The 21,833-nt window shown below is 47.5% G+C and overlaps 1 protein-coding gene across 2 annotated transcripts in view; it reads right to left on the reverse strand.

The window, feature by feature from the left end:
- LOC142787053 (solute carrier family 35 member F1-like) overlaps positions 1–21,833 on the reverse strand; it is a 178,032-nt gene that overhangs the window by 5,343 nt on the left and 150,856 nt on the right. For both annotated transcript variants that reach the window (XM_075884683.1, XM_075884685.1), the window contains 4 exons: positions 18,625–18,734; positions 16,468–16,661; positions 13,523–13,851; positions 4,709–4,764 (listed from right to left, as the gene is read on the reverse strand). In XM_075884683.1, the coding sequence (XP_075740798.1) occupies positions 4,709–4,764; positions 13,523–13,851; positions 16,468–16,661; positions 18,625–18,734 (689 nt within the window). The remainder of the gene's footprint in view (positions 1–4,708; positions 4,765–13,522; positions 13,852–16,467; positions 16,662–18,624; positions 18,735–21,833) is intronic.

A 21,833-nucleotide genomic window follows, 5' to 3' on the forward strand; every position in this document is an offset into this window, starting at 1 on the left:
TTTGCCACGGGCTACATATAATCACAATATTATTGAAAAGAAGGAAATATCAGCGTAAACTTACGGGCTGCTCTTATGTTGAATGGAAGTGCGCTGGCTGCGCCGACTACCGATGATGCTACGCACAATGTCACACGACCCATTGCTTTTGAGTTGTCTGCAACTGATTCGGCACGTTTGGCACTTTCTAAAGCTCGCATTGAATAACACCCCTAATGAGCTCGCTATGGCACCCAGCGATGGCCACTCCGGGTGATTTCGAACCATTTGGCCTTGAAGTCATATTCTGTAAACGAGATTCCGGGACCATGCACTTGTGCCCCCCGACAGCGTAGATGGCAACAAAAGGTCTACTAAAGTACTTACTCAACAGACCTGTGCGGCCACCTGGATGTGCTTCCCTAAGCATGCTTGTGATTCCTTCAATCTCTCTTGTTTCTCCTGTCTCTCTTTCCACCTCTTTATCCCTTCCCCCCGCAGGGTAGCGGACAGGATGTCAGGTTGAACTCCTTACCTTTCCTTGCTTCTCTGACTCTTTTTTTACATAGCGTGATACGCTTTGTTTCGCGGTTTATGCGACGATCCTATAAACATGTAATACCTCTGCCTCTACCGCCATTTCTCTGATTCCGTCTGTGAGTGTGAGCGCACTTATATGTGAAAACGCTTGCTTGCAGACGTTTTCGCAGAGACCTGCTGTAAACATAACTACGTTATATGTGCATAGAGCGAGGAAAGGGCCATAATTCGCATATGACAGCGAAAAGCAGGCGTTTCCCGTCATGGGCTCCAGCTGACAGACTATGGGCGAGCCAGTATCACCGGACATATATACGCATGTCTAAGAGATACCGCCATTTCTTAGTCATATAAAGGGCTGTCCCAGAGCTCCTCCGCTAGAGGGAACTTACTCGGCGAGCGTAACCATATCATGCCCAGTTTATAAGCCATCAGCGCCGAGGTGAGACCCCACGAGCGGAAAAAAGCACCATCTCTGGCATGGCTGTACACTGTTGCAGACGCTTTTCTTGCGGTGGTAGCTAAGTAACAGGCTTGGTTACTTGTTTTCTCTATAATTGGTATGGTAAGAAATGAGAGATTAACGGTCTTATGTGGCCCTACCACACAAACCTGCCAACTCATTCCCTCTCTTTTTCGCTTAGCATAAAAAGTCACAGTTTCGCCGCAAGGGCGAAGCAATAAATGCGATAGCAACAACTTGGAATGTAATGCTGATAGCAGATCCAAAAATGCAGTGCGCTGCTTACGCACAAATGACGCACAAAAACAACTCACACAAGACGAGAGAGAACTAGCAACGTTTACAACTCGACGCTTAACGCGCTGTTTAAACAACAACGACGCACGAAACTTAATCACAGCTGCAGATATGAGTGCGAACTAACGAGTGTCCCAGTTGTTACTTCGCTGTGTTTGAAAAGCGCGCTCTTTTCGCAAACGGGGCCTGTCCAGGAAGCGAGGTGACCTCTGTGGCCCAGGCAACTAACGCAATCGTTCCTGTGAAAGGCCAAGGCACATGATTCTCCCCACCGAAGAATAAGCGCGTGCACACAAGCACCTAATTCCCCCTCCCCCCTCCGCAGGACTAAGTAAGCGTGGATGATAAGCGCGCGTTGGCGCATCGCGACGAGCCGAGTGCAGAGTGCGGGCGGCTTTGTTAAAGACGATAGTCTTTCTTGGGGACCTTCGACGCATAAATTTTGGTCTGTCTGTCTGTCTGCCTGCACATTTGTCTGTTTGTCCACTCTATACGGCATCTGGTACCTGAAACGGCCGACCCCATCCGCAGCGCCCACCAATGTTGCTCTAGGTTTTGCGTTCATACTTGTGCAATTGCCAATTAAAAAGAAATTATTGCGCATGTCTGGGGCACCATAACAATACGTATATATTCTGCATGTGCGTCTTTTACTAGAAAAGGCATACATAAGTAAGTGTAAGGACCGTAGCGCTTATCACGCTGCGCTGACCATGCAACACTTGCACGAAAAGGCAAGTGTTTCCAACGCTTTCCTAAGACGAGACGGTGGTGGCACTTACCCGGGCGCGCACACCCGTGTCAGAGCCACGCGCTTCGTTTTGCAAGAAAACTGCCAAATGGCGCTCATGTCTCACGTGTTACGTGCCTTGCTTGAGGCGCTCGTTCACCTCCGCTGAGCGCTCGAGGCACTGTAGAGCAGCGCCTCCAGAATACCATTCACCAACAATCTTGCGCAGAACATCAAATAAATGTTTTGTTCACTTTCTCCACACGCAAGACTATTGTCTTTCGACGACATTTGCAGATTAACATGCAGATACGGGGCCTTTTTTGTTTCTTGAGCTTTCCTATATATAGATACGTATCAATATGCGCAGCATGATGGCGGCGGCGACGGCAAGAACCAGCTGAGACTGTCCATACGATTGCTATCGCCATAAAACAGAACCGACAAAGTATTACCTGAGTCCTTCTGTAACACACTTCGTAGTGAGGCCCCACCAATCTCATATCGGCGTGAGGCAACCACTTTGCGTTTAGGCCTGCGACGCCTGAAAGGCCTCCTAGTGGAACATTTCAAATTTACATATGCAGGCCGGTTGACCAATGCGGGGCTGCACGTGTAGCGATGTTTGGGTCTGACTGACGTACTCATAGAGATGACAGGGACATTTGATGAAAAACAAACAGGCATTTAATTAAATCAAGCGCAATGCAAGAGCCTACAAAAGTTAACAAAAGGGAAAAACAAAGATACGCGTGATGAAAAAAATAACTACAAAAAAACTAAGCTCTAAAAGTACACTACAAGTGGTACAAGTAAACAGAACTGGGTAAGTTCACGCTTCTGAGTTACTACATGCGACGCAACAAGCACAATACAATTATTGAAAGCGCGGTATAATAAAATACCGGTTGAAAAAAAAAGTACACTACATAGTTTCATAAGGACCAGTCGAGCTCATGGTTCACGTAAGGGAGTTTACGGGGCGCCGCTGATGGCCTCGCCAGTTTATGCAGACGACGAGGGTGCCCGGTGTTGCAGCCATCTCAACACGTTGCTCGGCACACTTCGTGCTTGCCGCCTACGCGTGACTCGCGACACCGACGACCGCGCTTTTCGCTGGTTCAACGTCAACTGCTCAAGCTGTCAAAATCTCTTCGGGGCGTTCGCATCCCCCATCGTGGAGGTCATTTGCCCCGAACAGCTCCGCGCCTCTCCCCTTCAGCACAGTAAGGGAAGACACGCCGGTGCCCTGAGGAGTAGTTGGTCGCCGGCAGCTTCTCCCCAAATACCAAGGCGCAAAGGGTGCAAGGGCGAGAATGCCAGACGTTTGTGACGTCTTCAATACTCTTGTATGACGTACATCCGGCCGAAATTATTGCGGTGGGGTTGAGCCTATGCTGATATAGCATAATTTTTTATAACGGTTGTGCAACACCGCAAGACTTTAAATCGTGACGTACACCACACAATGCTGGCGCTCTGCGCTGTGACGCCATATTTCGGAGCGTGTGTGCTCCGTCTCTCTCTCTTTTTTTCTTTCTTTACTGATCTTTCACCCCCCCCCCCATTCCTTTTCCATGTGGAGGTAGCACACCGATTATGCAAAATTGATATACGTCCTCGCCTTTCCTGTCTTTCTGATGTCCTTTCTTCCTAACGGTCTTTTTATACGCCAACGAAACGGCCGATTCCTGATTAGTCTGCCCGATTTGAGGCTTATGGCACACCACGAAATGAAGTCCGGCTCAATTTCCTTCTACGGAAGAAAAATGTTGCAGCACATCATAACGCCCTGCGAGATGCGACACAATTTCTCTCGCGAGTGTAACTTTTTCGTTGCGTGGTGCACAGGAATGAACTACAAGGAACCGCAGTCATTAAGAGCGCGGTAAAAAAAAAATGGCAGCATATCCGCGGGATGAACGATGGAGAGTGGGGCGAAGCATCCGTCCGTCCACTCGTTCTTGCTTCCGTCCGTCCATGCGTCCGTCTGTGTAACCGTCCGCGCGTCCATCCGCCCATCCGTGCGTGCGTCCATCCCTGCGTTCGTCCATGCATCCGCCCCTGCGTCAGTCTTTGCGCCCATACGTCCGTGCAGCCATCCATGCGTCCGTCCATGCATATGTGTGTGTCCGTTCGTCCATCGAGTCAACTCTCCAAGTACCACCATCTCGCATCTTTTCATCTTATATTCCGCATATAGAAGCACCGCCATCCGGCGGACATTTCAAGGACTAAACGAGAGGTGGCACACGCACACTTTCTTACGGCTTGCGCTTCATGTCTACTTCCCACCTTTAGCCACCTCAAGTTCATGGTATGTACTAGTTCACTGTATTCATTGCACTGCGTCCCTACGCTCGATTAACTTTTTTAAAACCAAGGAGGTTACGCCCAGCGAGTATAACGTAGCAACCTTTTCTTGTCAGATAGTGCTCAATGTATATGCCAATGGCTACTAATAAGGAATGAGAGACAGGAGAATTCGGCTTTTAGTGAACGCGCACGCTGCGAATTTTTTATTGTTCAACGACGCACAGGAGATATCTCCCACCGGCACCACATTGCAGGTCAAAGCGTGAAACATGTTACGTACTACCACGAAGGACGAACGGGTGCCGCTTTAAGGAGCTTCGCCCCTAAAACGTGCAACCAGACCAGGCCTTAAGCGTGACGTATTTTATCTACAAGGTACTTACCTTCTTGCCAATCATCCCAGTGAATTTCGCCCACTTTTTCCTTCTCCAGCAAGGCCCTACAAAAACAATGAAATAAGCGAATAAGCATGACGTTTACTAAACTATACTTAAGTCATCTTCAAAAAAGTTCACGTTTCTCTATATTATATAAATTTTCGATTCACTTTTTTTCATTTTGGGTGATATTTTTACTACCTTTTAACCAATGTACCGCCACATGCATGGTCTAGATATCCTTCCAGGTGGGTCGGGTCAGAAGAGTGTGACCAACAACTAACCATATAAATTTTCGATTCACTTTTTTTTCATTTTGGGTGATATTTTTACTACCTTTTCAACCAATGTACCGCCACATGCATGGTCTAGGTATCCTTCCAGGTGGGTCGGGTCAGAAGAGTGTGACCAACAACTAACCAAGAAGTCACAATTGCAAAACTGTGTCGGTATACGTTTAAATCGGGACTTGACGGAATGTCATAAGGTGCGCCTTAATAGCAACCTTTGATCCTAGAGACAGAGACGCTAACTTTTAGAATAGACCACGTACACCATGATAATGAAAACCGCAAATGACGTGACCAGACACCTGAACGAACAGAATGAGTTAATAACCGTGCGCACACAGTGCAACCTAAATCTTCTAGGAGGCCAAGTGCTTTTGGGACAACATAAATATTGACAACCACACTTATCGAGCTCCACCAAATAATACGGTTTCCCGCTTGCATTGCTGTAGATTACGTATGTTATTTAAGTTTTAATGTGCCGTTTTAAAAGAAAAATCACCGTTTTTCATTTGGTTTTCCTTCCACTGAGTGCAAACGTGCGCCCATGCAATGAATGTGTCAGAAGCTTTTCCTGATATTTTTGAAAGGCACGAGCTGCTTAAGTTAATTATGAAGCTTTTAATGCCTGCACTAAGTCTGCTTTAGAATAATCAGCACGGTAGCCTCTGAGATTCGTTCCTGACGAGCACCTCTCATCAGCGTCACCACAGCTAAACCTGAGGATCCGTATTAATTATCAGCCTGTACATTCTAGCGCGCTTCTCGGCTGGTGCGCACCTTATTTGTCCCCTTCATCATCTACTAGCACCCGAGCACGTGGCCGAGCTAACTAGCTATTTGGCCGGGCGCTTTACATGGCTAGTTATGCCAGGACATGCTATGACCAAGGTAATTTATCAATCCATAGTAAGACCGAGGTAATGGCGCCACATACTATAAGATCATGGTTATTAAACGATGTAAAACTAGAACTGTTATAACAATACATGCTACTTGGCACGCGAACTAAACTATGCTAATTAACGCGTCGTTATTCATGAGCACGCAAAGTGGAAGAGTGCTAATTAGACCTTACCAATATGATGACATTTATTATCGTACCAATAAGAATTCCGTTTTAGAGCTCTATACTAATGCTGTCTTTGCCAAATATACCCGTGATAATTATTGCCGTTTTTATTGAAACCTTATCAATTAACACAAGAGTGTTCAGCGTTATGTTCATTAAGCCCAAGGTAATTGGTGTAAACAAAAAAATAAGACAGAGCTGATGCGGCCTTCACTTCGAACCATACCAAGCAGATGAGTGGACGACCGAATTGAAGAGCTTTAAGCAGTTGTTTATCAAAAGCTGCTCTATGGCAGTTCGAAATGACCAAATTATGTTATATGCAAAGAAGCTGCTGCTTAGCATCCACAGCATCAAACACTTGACAGTTTCACAGGCACCATGACAGTCACGAGTTGAACGGGCCTATCAACGAGTTTGTATCCGAGCTCATCCGTCAATTAGTTTGATTGGCAGACGCCCGCTACGAAGGTCGGGTCCGCCCATGACTTTCACTCTTGCCAAGGAGCAGTGCTCACGCAGCAACGTCACTGAGCGGCAAGATTCATCTATCAGCTATATCGCGTGGACCATGCGCACATGCTCGCAGGCATAAAATTTATACCACCCCATGGCTACTACGTATCGCATTCGATTTCACCGCACTCACGACGTGTCAACTTACATCTGCGTTGCCGCCATGATGCGAGCGCCCATGGTGGCAACTTGTCTTTATATTTAACTGCAATATTTGATACAAGGAAAAAGAGCAGCACGAGAGTGCTGCGTGTGCACCCTTGCTGCCTTCGAGAGTGGAAATGCTCATGCTGAAGGTAAAACGAAAGAAGCTGCCCGAAAGAGCGCAAACGCCCACGAACACGACTGTGGGAGGCGCGTGCTGATTCGGCGATGAAGATAGCGCGGCAATCAAGCTGGCGGTCCTGCACTGCTGAAATGTTGACTGAGTTGTGGCGCTGACGTGTACGCACGTACGCTGTGTTGCTTTGACAACTACCGCAAATGTCCCGCATGCGTTTCTGTCGCCACGCGCGTTCCTGTAGTCATTTTTACCAGCGCTGCTATATATCACGCACTCCGCACTGTCTTAGTGCCATGGCCACCGTGGAGCGAGCTCGGAGCAACGTTGCTCGAGCAATCTTTAATAGCACCCCTGCGCAATGAAAAGAATAAAACTTTGTGGCAAGAAGGTTCCCTTCAGCACATGACGTAAACCTTTCACCGAATATGATGTGGGGTTTAACGTCCCAAAACCACCATATGATTATGAGAGACGCCGGAGTGGAGGGCTCCGGAAATTTTGACCACCTGGGGTCCTTTAACGTGCACCCAAATCTGAGCACACGGGCCTACAACATTTCCGCCTCCATCGGAAATGCAGCTCCCGCAGCCGGGATTCGAACCCGCGACCTGCGGGTCAGCAGCCGAGTACCTTAGCCACTAGACCACCACGGCGGGGCACATTCCACCGAATATTCAAAATGACTGTAGTGATGTCGCACAACTGAATGTCCCACAACTCTGAATGGACTGTAACTCAGCGTACAAAGCATAGCCAGCTATAGGTGACGATTCCATAATTCACGTTTACCTATAAACACGAAATCTCGGCTCGAACCCGTATACAGTGGCTGCGTTAAGATTGCAGAGGAACGCGAAAAAAAATGCCGCCATATCCACGAAGTGAATGATGATGAGTGGGCGAAGCTCCGGAGGTAAACCTGGTAAACCATGAATCCTCCGTACATTTTGCCCACTCGATTTTATTGCAACGCTCCCCCTAGCGTACGTCGCCGCACTATATCGAACGATGACACGCGCCATATGTGGCATCATTCCTATTTTATAACACCTCGCATCTTTCATAATCAACTACACGTACCGCCGTCTAGTTTATAACATCTTGCATCTTTTGGACGGACGGACGGACGGACGGACGGACGGACGGATGGATGGATGGACGGACGGATGGACGGATGGACGGATGGATATGGCTGTACCCTTTAGATCGGGCGGTGGCTAGCGTAATACTACGCTAGCCACTATATGTAGCCACTGTATGTAGTCCCCTGTATGTAGCCACGAGAGGTGGCTACATACAGGGGACGCACAGCCCACGCCTTAAGGAGCTTCGCTCCTAAAAGTCACAGCTTTGCCGCAAAGTTGGCTCAGTGGTTGGAGCAAAAGGTGGCTCCTCGGTGGCTCAGTGGCTAACGCCTCACACTCATGATTCGGAGGACCCAAGTTCAATTCCGCACGCCGGAGTCTTTTTCTCGTTTATTTTGCTTTGTGGCGCTTTCATATATATCGATACGTATACATATACGGTGAGCGACGACGACGCCGGCGGCAAAATCCAGCCGAAAGTGTCCATGTAATTGCTATCGCAAGAAAACTACCGAGATTTCCGTGCCTCCTGAATGACTTCTGCTGTTCGAAAATTGTCGATAGCACTCCAGCTAGCTCACCAATCGTGGCAGCAGCAATAGATTCAGACGTCTGACGATATTGATCAGTAAATAAACAGTGAAGAACCTTCAATGCATCTCCGCAAGACCACGTCAGTGTGTTTTGTTCGTGCACGCGAATGCAACTCAGTTTGTCTGCTTCCTCGCCCTTTTACAAGAAAAGCGCTCGCCCGCCCGTCTTTGTATAGCGTGCCGCCATTCAGTCACTGTCACACTTCTCGACTCGCCGCCACCGGTAACCAGCCGCGCCCTTCATGACGGACCCAATCGGCGGTCGCACCGCTCGCTAACGACCGCGTGGATTCGCATTGACGGTTCGGAAGCGGCGGGCTCACGTTCGGCAGGCCGGGCACGCCTCGGCTGGCCGACGCGCTAACGACAGTCCCACCACCACGGTAGCAGCGAGAGGTGCGACACACAACCGCGGTAATGACCACAGGGCTTCCCTAATTAGCATCCACCGGTGAAGCCCAGAGGTTCCGATCTCTACCTCCCCACCTTCCTACGATTCCTCCAAAGAGGAAGCGAAAATCGCAAATGACTTCGCCGGTGGCGAACACCTCGCTTGTTCGAAACGCGGTGCACGCCACCGGACGTTGTACCTTTCTTTGCTGCCTTTCAGTCCATAATGACAGCCCCGTTCCCGTAACAACCACGTTTCTCATTATCTTTCGCGCAAACAGTGCGCCGGATCGTAAACTTTGTCCCCCGTCACTTGCCTCACGTTACGTTCTCTTCTTTTCTTGAATGGTCTAGGATACATTGCTCGAATGAGATATACGACGTACTGAGCGTAATGATAGAACAATCACCAACATCATCCTCATAAGCATGAACACTAAAGAAGTGCGAACAATCCAAAAAAACCAACGAAATACAAAAGGGCTAAGCACGATTGGACTGCTGTGCCATTGTTCCAATAGGTGACCTCGTTCATGGGCGTAGGCAGCAAATCTCGCAAGCTCAAGCATTGAGAACATGTCTTGGACTGCCACGCTGTACTTCAACGATGGAAGTCGTTTCGGGAGCATGCGTAACACCAATACAGAGATATCTTTTATGCGAATCTTCAAGAGTATATCTCCGACTGTTGACCCGTCACAATCGTTATCCTTTATCAACAGTGCATACCCACCGACCGGACAGCACTTGCGCAAAAGCAATTTCACGCCATGAGAGCGTCATTCCCTCAGGCTTTGCTCCGGCGAAAGCTGCATAGGTACCAGCACGGACTTTATCAAGACCTGAGAAAGCGGGCGAGCGAATACAACGCCGCCTAGAGACGAACACCTATCACAGTCCGGCGGTCGCCAGGCATTTTTCACCAGACATCAGTGGCACCTGCTCGACTTTCCAGGTCCTGACCGACACCTACCACGTCGTCGCTTCGTGCCCCAAAAACCCCCTTCTTTTTTCACCCCCTTTCCTTATCCCAACTAGAGAGGCTAGGGAGAAGTACCTGCTCGGCTGCTCGACCTTGGATGCTCAACCTTCCTTGGTTAGGCGCGCTCGAGCAGCGGCCAACTCCATTGGCATCACGGAATAGGGTCCTGCCACACAAGCATGCAATATTTCGCAACTCTTAGGTGCATTTTCCTTAATAAAATGTTTTCTACTACCACCACCGATCCGTTCCCCGAGAGGGGAAAAAATAGCGTATACCCTCGCGTGGCCTAAAAACACTCACGTTATCTTTTATATCTACAGAATATTCCTCTCCCACACATGTCTTTACTGACGGGTCTGTGTCACCCACTGCTTCAACAGCGGCGTCCGTCATTCCAAAATTAAAGACCAGCGAACGCTTTCGTCTAGAGCATCGAAAAACATCAACAGTGGCAGAGATCGTGGTCATACGCGAGGTAATTCGTTATTTATCGACGAAGCCTCCTTGCAGCTGGACTATATATATTGTGAATCTAAACCAGCACTTGCTGCCATAGATTCGGCGCTTAAACGGGGGCCATATTATCTTCTTGCTCAAAAAGTGGCTGAATCACACAATGTAGCCCCGAAAACGGACCATCGTATAAGATATCAGTGGATTCCAGGTCACTGCGGCCTACACAAAAACGAGCAAGCCTACGAGGAAGCAAAGATGGCTCACAATAACGCCACAATATTGGCTATTCCGTTTTCACGACTGGATACTAACACAGTTGTGTATACACTCTTCCGAAAAACTACGGCAGCCTACGGCAGCCTATTTGCCCCTATCAATTCACCATCACCGCCATCTTCACGAACTCGACCTAGATATACACATTAGGTTATCGCCAACCATGAAAAAGGTGCAGTACAAGCCTATTGCGCCGGTTACGAATAAGTGTGGCGTTCACTCGTCGTTACGTAAACGTTATCGGCAGTGCCCCCAAAGGTGAGGCCTGAGACAGGTGAACATATCTTTTGCCCACGACATATAGCGCCAGGTAATTCAATGGCCACCGTCTTGATGAAATGTACCGAGCAGCAAGTTTCTGAAAAAAGTTCTGTTGGGAACACCATTTTGTCATCAGCGCGATATTCTGAAAGCGCTAACCAAGTTTTCACGACAGGCAGAACTCGACAAGAGAACTATAAAATGATCTAAGGTCTTGCTTCATCTTCATCTTCCTCATCATCATCAGTAACACCTTCTCTTTTCCCTTTCTTTCGCACCCCCTCCCCTCGCCCAACGCTGCGCAGCAGGCTGGAAAATGGATTCAGACCGACCTGCCATAGCTTTTCTGCCACAAGAAAAATTCCTCTCCCTCTCTAGGCAGAAACGTTTTACAGCGAAAGCTGTTATAAGATCACAACGTGGGTCACGTGCGGCACCGTAGTTGTCCGCCACCGCCATCGGTGTCCGTAACAACTATTGCACGCAATAAGAACAAAAAAACTTAAAGAAAAAAAGTTAGGCAGATCCCACGTACCTGGGAATCGACATTATGTTAAGCACGCGGAGGGAAGGTGACCGTGTTGCAATGTTTTTCATTGAGCGAGACGTCGTGAAATGGTGCTGAATATATGCACAAATTTTTCACGCACAGACATAGGTTGAAAAGTTGCAGATGTTTATATAGCCAGTTGTTTGAGCTTGCGCAACGATGTCAAATGGAACATGCGTATTAGCGACACCAGAAGCTGATATGAAGCGCTGATGCTTGCAAAGATGCTGGGCTGGCCCTGGGCACTGCTACATAAATAAACTTCAGCGCACGGCACCTAACCACGATTGACGTTAACCTGACGTGACGGCTTATCAAAGGAGTTCATATTGATATGATATATGAGGTTTAACGTCCCAAAATCACTATATGATTATGATAGACGCTGTAGTGGAGGCCTCCGGAAATTTAGGCCACCTGGGGCTCTTTAACGTGCACCCAAATCTGAGCACACGGGCCTACATTTCCGCCTCCATCGGAAATGCAGCCGCCGACCCCGGGATTTGATCCCGCGACCTGCGCATCAGCAGCCGAGTACCTTAGCCACTAGACCACCGCGGCGGGGCAAAGGAGTACATATGTAATGCTTTTTTTTTCTTTCAGGGGAGGGGGGAGGGGTTCATTTCGAGGTGGGCGCCTCCTTTAAATGGTGATTTTTAGCTCTGCATGCCATATTGAAACCAGTTTTGGTGGAGAGAGGGGACACGGGCCCGGGATACCACCCCATGGCTACGCCACTGATCTCGTTACGCAACCCTTGTCGAACGAGTTCTTGCAGCTGTAACACGAGAAAGTGCACAGTGCCGACTGCTTCAGAGACGCACGCACAACATCGTGGCAAGTTGTAAGCTACTTACTCCAGTCACTAAAAATCAGACACGAACAGAATATAGTCACAAAAATTATAAACAACCCGAACCATAGCAGTAACAAGCGTAATATCACGCAACGTTCGAGAACGGTGTGTCTCGTTGCAAAGGCTACTTAAAATTTTAGTCACCACTTGTGAACCAATTGTGAAATATGAATAAGTCTCCAGTCATTATTATGAATCATCGCTTACATAAGTGAGGAGCAACACCAAAGCAATTTAGAAACCCTGTATTTTGCCATGCCGCTTTAGCTTCCCAGTGTGGGGTGCCCCTCAAGCGACTAATCAGAAATAAATAACGTTTATTAGTACTGTCTGTTAGTAACTAAAGTAGGTGGGGCTGTTCATCTAGAGCTGCACTGGCTATAGCGGCTCGCCGGGCCTCGTCCAGGGTTACCAAGTGGCTTCCCAAGGCCTGATTCGAAAACCTCGCCTCCTACTGTATGGGAGCTGTATGAGCGTCAAACTTGCCGGAACAGCACACGAGGGAACCTGTATGTATTGTGTGTAAGTGTTGGTATCCGCCCGCACCATCGTGATATTCGGAAGGGTGTACTTTAGAATGTGTGTTTATACTGGGGTACGCGTTCGTCTAAATCAAGAAACGAAACCTTCCAATTGTGGTAGCATCACTTCGAAGCTTGCGTGTACCTGTTGTACTGGTAGGCAGCCAGCGACATGGGCGAGTGGATATAGCCGAGTTTCGGGTTGGCTGCTGCTCCATCCCTCGATAAACCACTTGGTCATCGAACGGCACTGGGTATTGTACCCGGTACCTCCCACATAGCAATTACCTATCAATCAGCAATACAATTTTAGGAAAGAAAAACTAAAACAAGTTTTCTATCACCTTTATTAATTACTAAAACGCTTTGCAATCTGCATGACCAGTTTTCGCAGTGGTTGCTGCCATCAACACCGACACCTTGAAGCTATATAGCTCTCCTTCAACAAATGAAGTACTTTCATTCTCGTCGTTTCATCAAAATGACAGAAAACCTCCAGACCTGAGTGCAACGCACAGCATATATAGTCAAAGCAAAAGGCACGCCAGCACAATAACAGCTCGTAATATATAAATGAAGTCGACACACGCGACAGCAGCGCAACCATGCAAAAACACACCTGGCCTTTTTTTTTTTTCGAGCAATCAAAAGCTTTGCAGCCGATGGCAGAACGGCAGCGCACTCACAGCTGGATGCCGTTGATGACGCTCCCGAAGAGTCCCACCGCGCCGAGAAACTCGACGGTGCCGCAGAGCTTGACGGAGGCCTCTTGCGCCACGTTGGATATGCCGTAGAGTGCGGCGCCGCCGAGGCAGAGCATGTCGCCCAGCAGACGGTTGGCCGAGGGCGACGCCTGTCCCGCCGAGTGAGATGCCTCGTGCGCGTCGGCCCACACCAGGCAGCCGACGCCCAGCAGCGCCACGCTGACGCCCATCACGTGCACCGGGTGGTAGCGCACCTTGAGCGCCAGCCAGGACAACGCCAGCACCACCGGAATCGTGAGGCAGTCCAGCAGCTGCGGTTTTAAGGCCAGACATCTATGGGCTGAACTCCATACCGGCTGTCCACTGACGATGACCGCCAGCGGCATCAATAGGAATGTTACCTAAAGGCATGTGAATGATGAAAGGGCGCCAGTGATTCTGTGATGTCATGCCCTGATGACGTAATCAGCGACGTTATGCTCAGACGTCATCTAGAGACCTTATTCGATGACATCGACCTTAACCGATATAGGAAATGGTGCAACACCGGATTAAGTGCGCAAGGTGGTGCAACAACTCAGAAGGCCTCACTTAAAAATTAAGGGATCCTGAAGGTTTGGCTTTAAGAGTTGAACGCAATAGCGATATCGCGTACCTAGTGCGTGCTTCAATCACTTTGTGCAAGAAATCTTTTTAACTTGCTGAGCACTCGTTGCGTGGCCTTTAGGGAATAGGCTCAGTAATGTGTGTGCTTATGTAGTGGGCGACAGACTTAAAACTATGAAGTCATTATGATAACCAAGTTTTCTGACGCCTGATGGCCATGTACACTTGTATCACGCATATTATTGCAGTATTCATGTTGTATTGTGAAAGCGAGTGTACAGTACGCTTGCGTTTGTAAAAGATGAAAGTTACTTTCACTCTATTTCAGAGCAGGGGAAGTCATTTTCGCTATCTATGCGATCAGACGCGTGGCTCTGTGGCCCGCTTGCCACCCGAGCAACAGGGTTCGATCCACAACCCGACTCAGAACTTTTATTATTCATTTCATTTGCATCTTTCTCAATTTTTCGGTCACGAACAAGATGATGACTTTTCCCTCACAACAAACGACGCCGACGCCGAAATTTCTGCGAAACGAGCTCTTTAACACTATCGCGTATTGAACTGTTTCCCAGGAGCATAGGTATCTAACTAAATTAAGGAAATGTCTAATTATTTTGCAATCAGCCAGTCTTCACTCCTGCGTAAAAAAGAGTCAAATACAAGGCTCGAAACGCAACCTAGTTTGTTCCTTGTTTGTATTCTTTCCGAGCAAAGAAACGTAAAGCTCTCGACATTGGTCCTGGAACACGGGGCGTCGAACTATTGTTTAACATGGCGGTGTCTCCAGCAAGGTAATCGAAACGAAATAAAATATAAATGACCTCTAGCTTTTCGATCAAGAAGCCCGTGCAAATGCGTTTGAAGCCATATGATGAAACACGCAATTCGTGACGCGCCTCCGCAGCTGATGCGTACAATTGCACACCCCGCCGCTGAAGCGGACATGTTCGATATCGATATTAAAACAACTAGGAAACGACCGTAATTCTAGACTTGCCTGTCTCGTAGTGGCTGTCTGGCATTTATTTGAACTTCGGATAAACTCATGTTTCGTCGCACTGACGAGGTGAAATTGATCAATTACTTAATTCTCATTATTAATCCTGACAGTCTTTTGGTCATTGTGTTTATTTATGTGTCGATCTCCTATGTAAACAACTCAACCTAAATCAATGAATCATAACCATCAATTTCGTACCTACTTGGAAGTGCTTGGAAATTGGAAGTGCTCGACTATAGACGTGTCTCGGAGAGAAGCAAGAGTGTCGCTAGGTGTGTGTCGCACTAAAAAGGCCTCTATTATATAGGCCAGATTGTTTTGACACTCGCACCCACGTTTAAAACAAGCATATGTAATCTTAATCACATTTATCTGCATATGAGGCTGGCGTTTGGGGCGCGGGATAATTACATCACAGACGATGTCGAGTCGACACTGGCGGCCATCATGTGTGGAGAACAGCGTAGTCGTCCGTTCCACGTAATCAGCTGTCACTCCCAAAGATGGCTGCGCCTTGCAAGTAATTAAAAAACTGGTCTATACAAAACCCCTCAATAAATATAGCTAAACGTAAATTCGACCTGGAGCGTGACTGCCGACGTGGCATTTGGGGCCCTTCATGGATAGTGAGCCAAGATACCGCTGCTTAGCGACATGTGCATATACTTAAAAAATCACCACCCAAGCACTCCGTACAGATGGTTAAGTAGCGAAGCTGAAACGTACAGCCGCAGGTGGCTTCAGACGTCACAGCCTAAGTCGAAGAAGCGGGCACTGTCCCCAGCGAGAGCGTTCCCGCCATCACCTCAATGACGCTGCTCTGTCCGCAACGCCGGTTCATCGGCTCGCCGTTGTCGCTTGCGTTTAACTCGGTCAGCTGCCGGATCCTCGGTGCGCAGTTTCTGCTTGCTTTTCGCCACTCATGCGTTTTCTTGTGCCCACACTGCTGCATCGGCCCGGCGAAAATGAATTCTCTCAAGCATCAGCTGTCAGCGATGTTCTTGAAAACGCGTCTTCTGGTCGGGCGTCTGTACAATCCTGCACGCGAGCTCGGAAGCACGGCTGCGAAACGATGAACGACGTCACTAACTACGCAGCCAATGGCACGCGTGCATGCTTGGGCACGACGCAGACAATGGCTTCCCTAACGGCGCAGCTGCCAATGGTGCGCGTGCTTTGGTGCGACGCAGATAACGACGTAACTCACGGCGCTCACAGAGGAGACTCTTATGACTTGTTTGTGGCGAACGTACAGCTTTGGTTTCGCCTAGCCATACACAGCCTTCACCGTAAAGTGGTCGAAGCGCACGGGGCATACCTGTACGCTGGTGAGCGTGGTGTACTGGTAGGCCTTGACCAGGAGATAGTTTGCCTCGACGTCCACCAACGCAAGGAGGAAGTAGCGTCCACCACGGGCTCTGAGCACAGGTATGAGGCCTGCATCACCGCCACGGCACGCCAGCCACGTGGTGAACACCGCACACAGCAGCACGTAGTTGACGAAGCTCTGCGCTGAATTCGAGAGGAGGCGTCGTCCGCGTTGTAACAACACGGCTGAATGCCGTGTCTATATACTGCGCTTCAACACTTGCAAGCAAATCTGTCAAGTTCCATCTGATTATGGTTGAGAGCAGCGCGACAGCCAACGACGATGATGAACCAGCAATTAAAAGGTTTTTCTTTTTAATTAGGAAAAACAACATGAAAATTCATCATTGTAGAAGCGCTACTACAACAAAGACTTCGCGAAACACAGGGCGAAACACTACTAAAACAAAAAATATTTAGGAACAAAAAACACCAAATTTAAGTGAAGTGTACGACCGTCATCACAAAGCCAGAGTCGTTATATGAAAAAAAGCCGTTGAACGAGTAGCGTTCACGACAGACTGAATACATGCAGTCACAATGCACATGTACGACCAATTAGATTTGTGAAGACACCTTGTTCATGTCCCACCTACCCGAGAATTGGCGACGCTTGTACTGAGCACTTAGCCTTGCAAGCCATGATACAGCGAACCTGGACGATTCTGGAAGGTAACCTCGTCGCTTCTAGGTCATTTCTAGGCCTTCATAAACTACAGTTTACGAAGGTTGTTTCTGGATAGATTTCTTTTAGGTTCTAGCTAGGCTGTGGCGAAGTGTTAGGGCGCTATGGCCAAGTTCAACCGATGGCTACGACGTTTTAGCCAACTACTAGTACGTAAGTATGAGTGAGAAAACAGCAAATATAAACGAGAGGTCACCTGTCGTGAGCAAGCTTAATCATCGTAGCCGTCGCACTCATCATAGTCATCATCATAAAAATCTCCTTCAATATAAACTCTGGGAAACTCATCGCGTTCATCCCTGCCACGAAAGACTTCGACCATGGTTTTATCTTCAGACACTAGCATTTCTTGTTGTTCCTCTTTCGAACTATGGGTCTGCGTTGCTTTACCAGGCGACTCTAGCTTTGGCAAATCTAATATTGCTTAGAAGCTTTATAGCCAAAACGACAGTTACTGATCACGGAGTACAAGTGTTATCGTAACTAGGACTGGGAAGAGCTTTATGGTGAGTCAGTGAATCGCGATACGGCATACTAATTACGGGAGCTCAAGCAGCTAACCTATTGAAATAAGGAATCCCTGCCACGGTGGTCAAGTGATTATTGTTTTCGACCATGGACCCGCAGATCTTGGGATCGAACCTCGGCCACGGCGGCAGCATTTCCGGGGACCTACACCACAGCATCTCTCATAGGTCGCTCCTTGCTCACCCCATAACAAAATACTATCATCATTATAAAACGGAAGGGGAGGAGGAGGAAAAACGAAGGAGGAAGGACAAGGACGTCAGCCAGTAAATAACTGGTATGTGCCACAAAAACTGCATGACTACCACTACGCACCGCTGGTTCACTACAAATGAGCAAGGCAACAGTTAGGCCAACAAATGGCTGAGAAGCCAAAACAAGAGCCAAACACTCTGACTACATACAGCGAGGCAATGCTAGGAAACGGGAGAGGCAACGGTGGCTGCGAAGATATTAAGTGTTGGAAGGCCAACGCCAACGACGATATGCCTATGTCGTGCGTATGACTTTCATCGACTAAACTCGAACCTCTCTGCGCTGAGAATCAACACAGAAACAACCTAACATCACCTAGCATCGGCATAAAAGCAAACCAGATTAGTCTTCAGAATCAGTTTCACTGTGTCAAGCGTTGCGCGGTTGATTGCAGCCTTCACAGATTTTTTTTTGGTGATATAAATTAAAAATGCAGTAGATCCAACATACCCTGGGAATCGAAGTTATGCGAAACATGCGGGTGGAAGGTGACTGTGTTTTTTTTCTCTCTCTTTTTGTTAGGGAAAAGTAACGAAATGGTTCCTTGCAGCTTACGCTAAAGATGGAAAACCGCTTACTTGCCCCTTAGCGTCTGCTGTAACGGACTGGGAGCCAAGCAGCCTTGATTGTATCACTCACCCGTGGGAATTTGCAGGTTGTGCTGCGACTGTAGGATTTGGCTGGTGACTCCAGTGCCGCACAGGAGGCCCGAGAGAACTTGGCCGAGCAGTAGCGCCTTCCACACCTCCCTGAAGAGGGAAGCGAAATCAAAATGAAGACGCAAGTAAGTATTTGTCAAGAAACACATGAGAAAAAAAAGATAAGAGAAAATGATGCGGAGCCAAAGTGTGCGGTGCGTACACCCAACAGCAAACAGGACGCCGGCTTCAGGAAATTTTTGCTCTTCTTTTGAATGACGTTTTCAATCTAGCGAGTGAATGTATAGGTTGCAATAACTGCGACAGGCTAGAATGTTTGTTCGGATGCTATGTTTCCAGGCAAAGCAGTAATATACGTTTTTCTGAAATGTCACGTCTTGCAAGTTCTTGCTGTTCGCTGTACAGTATCCAGAGCAATATGTTCTCAGCGAAAAAAGAGCAGGAAAAGAACGGGTGGACAGGTGGGTTAGCCGATTTTCAGACCATGTTGCAACCTTCTGTGCGGCAGGGCGTAAGGAGAATAAGATATGATAGAAAATAGATGTTATGGAGGAAGGAATAAAAAACAATAATACGGTAAACGACAATGCTTTAAGTCTGCCTCTACGAGCAGTTGTCCTCCAGAAACGCATCCACATTCAAAAGCCTTCCGTGCCGAAGACTGTCCCGGCCGCTGTTCTAAGGCCCTTTTCTCCGACAACGGACGATTGTCAAGTCTAACATTTTTGAAAGTCCGCTCACTTCATTATTCTTCGAGAGGTACAATTCAATTGCAAAAATGCCGCGTTTATGTTAAAATCAATTTACTGTGCTTAAACAGACTTTACATACGGCTGAACACAAAAACAAATGCAGCAGAAACTTCACGCGTACCTCTCGTTTCACTAGAAGCTTGAAGTAGCCTTTTAACTGCAACAAAACGTTGCAAGGCTTACAAGGCCGTTTTTAGTTAGTATTTGCGTTGCTTCTAGTTTTACAAAATTACTCGCAAACGTTGTTTAGCAAAAAAAAAAAGAACATGAGAATAGATTTCCTCACTGGTTTACACAACACTCGACTACCTGAAACAGCATGTCTTCTTTCTTGATCAGTTAATACAGTTGGGAATTGTTTTAAACCGATACCACCTCTAAGCACATGTTATATTGTTTATATGCTGTCTATTGAACGAGATAAAAAAAACAACCAGCCTCGTTCTCCGTCATCACAGCTCACACTATGCGTGATTTCAGGCTAAGTACGTTATCACGAAGAAAGACACAGCTTCTGCAAGTGCCTACATTCATATTTATTTCAATTCTCGACTAGTAAGTGTCAAAACAAATCTTATTTTTTTAGATCAAAATCTTATCGAGATCGCAACAAGGGTGCCGCAGCTGTCCGTCGCGGCCACCGCAGGTGTTCGTAACCACGATCGCGTGAAATAAAAAAAAAACTAAATAAGTGACGTAATGGAGTTACAACCTGGGCCCCCTTTGCGATACCCCTGTGTTTTACCACTGAGCTAGGCCAGTGCTTTTTGTTTATTTAATGCATTGAATCACTAGTTGTAAATGTTGCGAGTTGAGAAAAACAAAATTCGTCACACTAGAGTTATTTCAAGATAAACGACGCCCACATTGTTTCAATCTGTAAGAGGTATTTCAAACAATCGGGCTAACACACACAAGCGTTCAGAAGAGTAAGCCACTGCGGCACGGGGTCAATAGTTTAAACATCACAGCGCACTTGAGCAGCTTCGTCAATCGGTGCATGACACTTCATTCCAAAATCACCCTATACAGGCTCTATGTATAAGGAATCAAGTTAACATGTGTAATAAAGCGTTTTAGAACAGCAAAAAAAAAAAACCAGGCATCACACAGTGTGAACTACGTAGAGTAGGCAGTTGACTCCTCCAACTAATTACAAAACCCTCACATATAATTCTTCACTGTTATCACCCACAACAAGAACGAAATGCTCGTAGTGCCTTACAAGTCCATGGCGGGTATACCACACTTCTCCGAGAAATGGTGAATAATAGCATAGTAGACGCTCGATATAATTTATATCGCCGATTTGAATGATATGTGGGGTTTAACGTCCCAAAACCACCATATGATTATGATATGATATGATATGATATGATATGAGAGACGCCGTAGTGGAGGGCTCCGGACATTTCGACCACCTGGGGTTCTTTAACGTGCCCCCGAATCAGCACACGGGCCTTCAACACTTCCGCCTCCATCGAAAATGCAGCCGCCGCAGCCGGGATTCGATTCCGCGACCGGCGGTTCAGCAGCCGAGTACCTTAGCCACTAGACCACCACAGCGGGGCTAATTTACAGCAATACTTTTTTGCAGACTAGTTGGTTTATACTTAAAAAATTGAATTGCTGCACAAACTTGAAGAAAAAAAGAAGGGAGACAGGAAAGAGCGCAGCGCTCATTCAGACAGGAAAGGCTGCGCTCTTTCCTGTCTCCCTTCTTTTTTTCTTCAAGTTTGTGCAGCAATTCAATTTTTCAACTAATTTACAGGGCAGTGGGTACCGTGCAAGTGTGCTATGTATACTAGTTGCCCTAGACGTGTTTGAAAAGGCTCCAGAAAGGCTTTCAGCTTTCGCTGTGACGGTGATGCGCGTTCTGTGCAAGCCAGGTACTTTTTTATAGTCAATTTTTGTAAGCACGTTTTTCGCAATGCGCACACTGGTTCTGTCGCGTACATGCGCGGTTGCTGTCCATTGAATGGATTCATGCCCATCTAACTCAGCTGCAAGTTCAGCGTTTTTCCCGTCTCTACTCTTCGTCGATGTAGCTTGATCGTCAAGTTTTCGCTCATCAAAGCCACACGAACATTGTGAATGTCGCTACACAAAGAAGCCTGTGTTTGCACAGCTGCCCGTCCATCATGTTTTCTTGAAGGCAGCAAAGGCACAGTTAAAGAATAAAACAGAAATACACCAAGACGACGCAGAAAGAGTATGCCATTATACGTACAAAAAGGAGCACTGCAAAGCATTGCCTCACTAGGTTTCCGTTGCTCGCTCTTTTTGTGTTCCATCTTTTCATCACGCTTTATTTTCTCTCGCTTTCGCTCGCGCCTACTTCCTTTCAGCTTAAGTGCCGAGGGACCAAGTCGGGCCCGCGTCATGCATGCAAGAACTCGCACAGCCTGGCTCACAGAGATTAGCGGGACGGCCGACT

Source organism: Rhipicephalus microplus, unplaced genomic scaffold (assembly GCF_043290135.1).
Source record: "Rhipicephalus microplus isolate Deutch F79 unplaced genomic scaffold, USDA_Rmic scaffold_43, whole genome shotgun sequence".
Classification (NCBI taxonomy): Eukaryota; Metazoa; Arthropoda; class Arachnida; order Ixodida; family Ixodidae; genus Rhipicephalus; species Rhipicephalus microplus.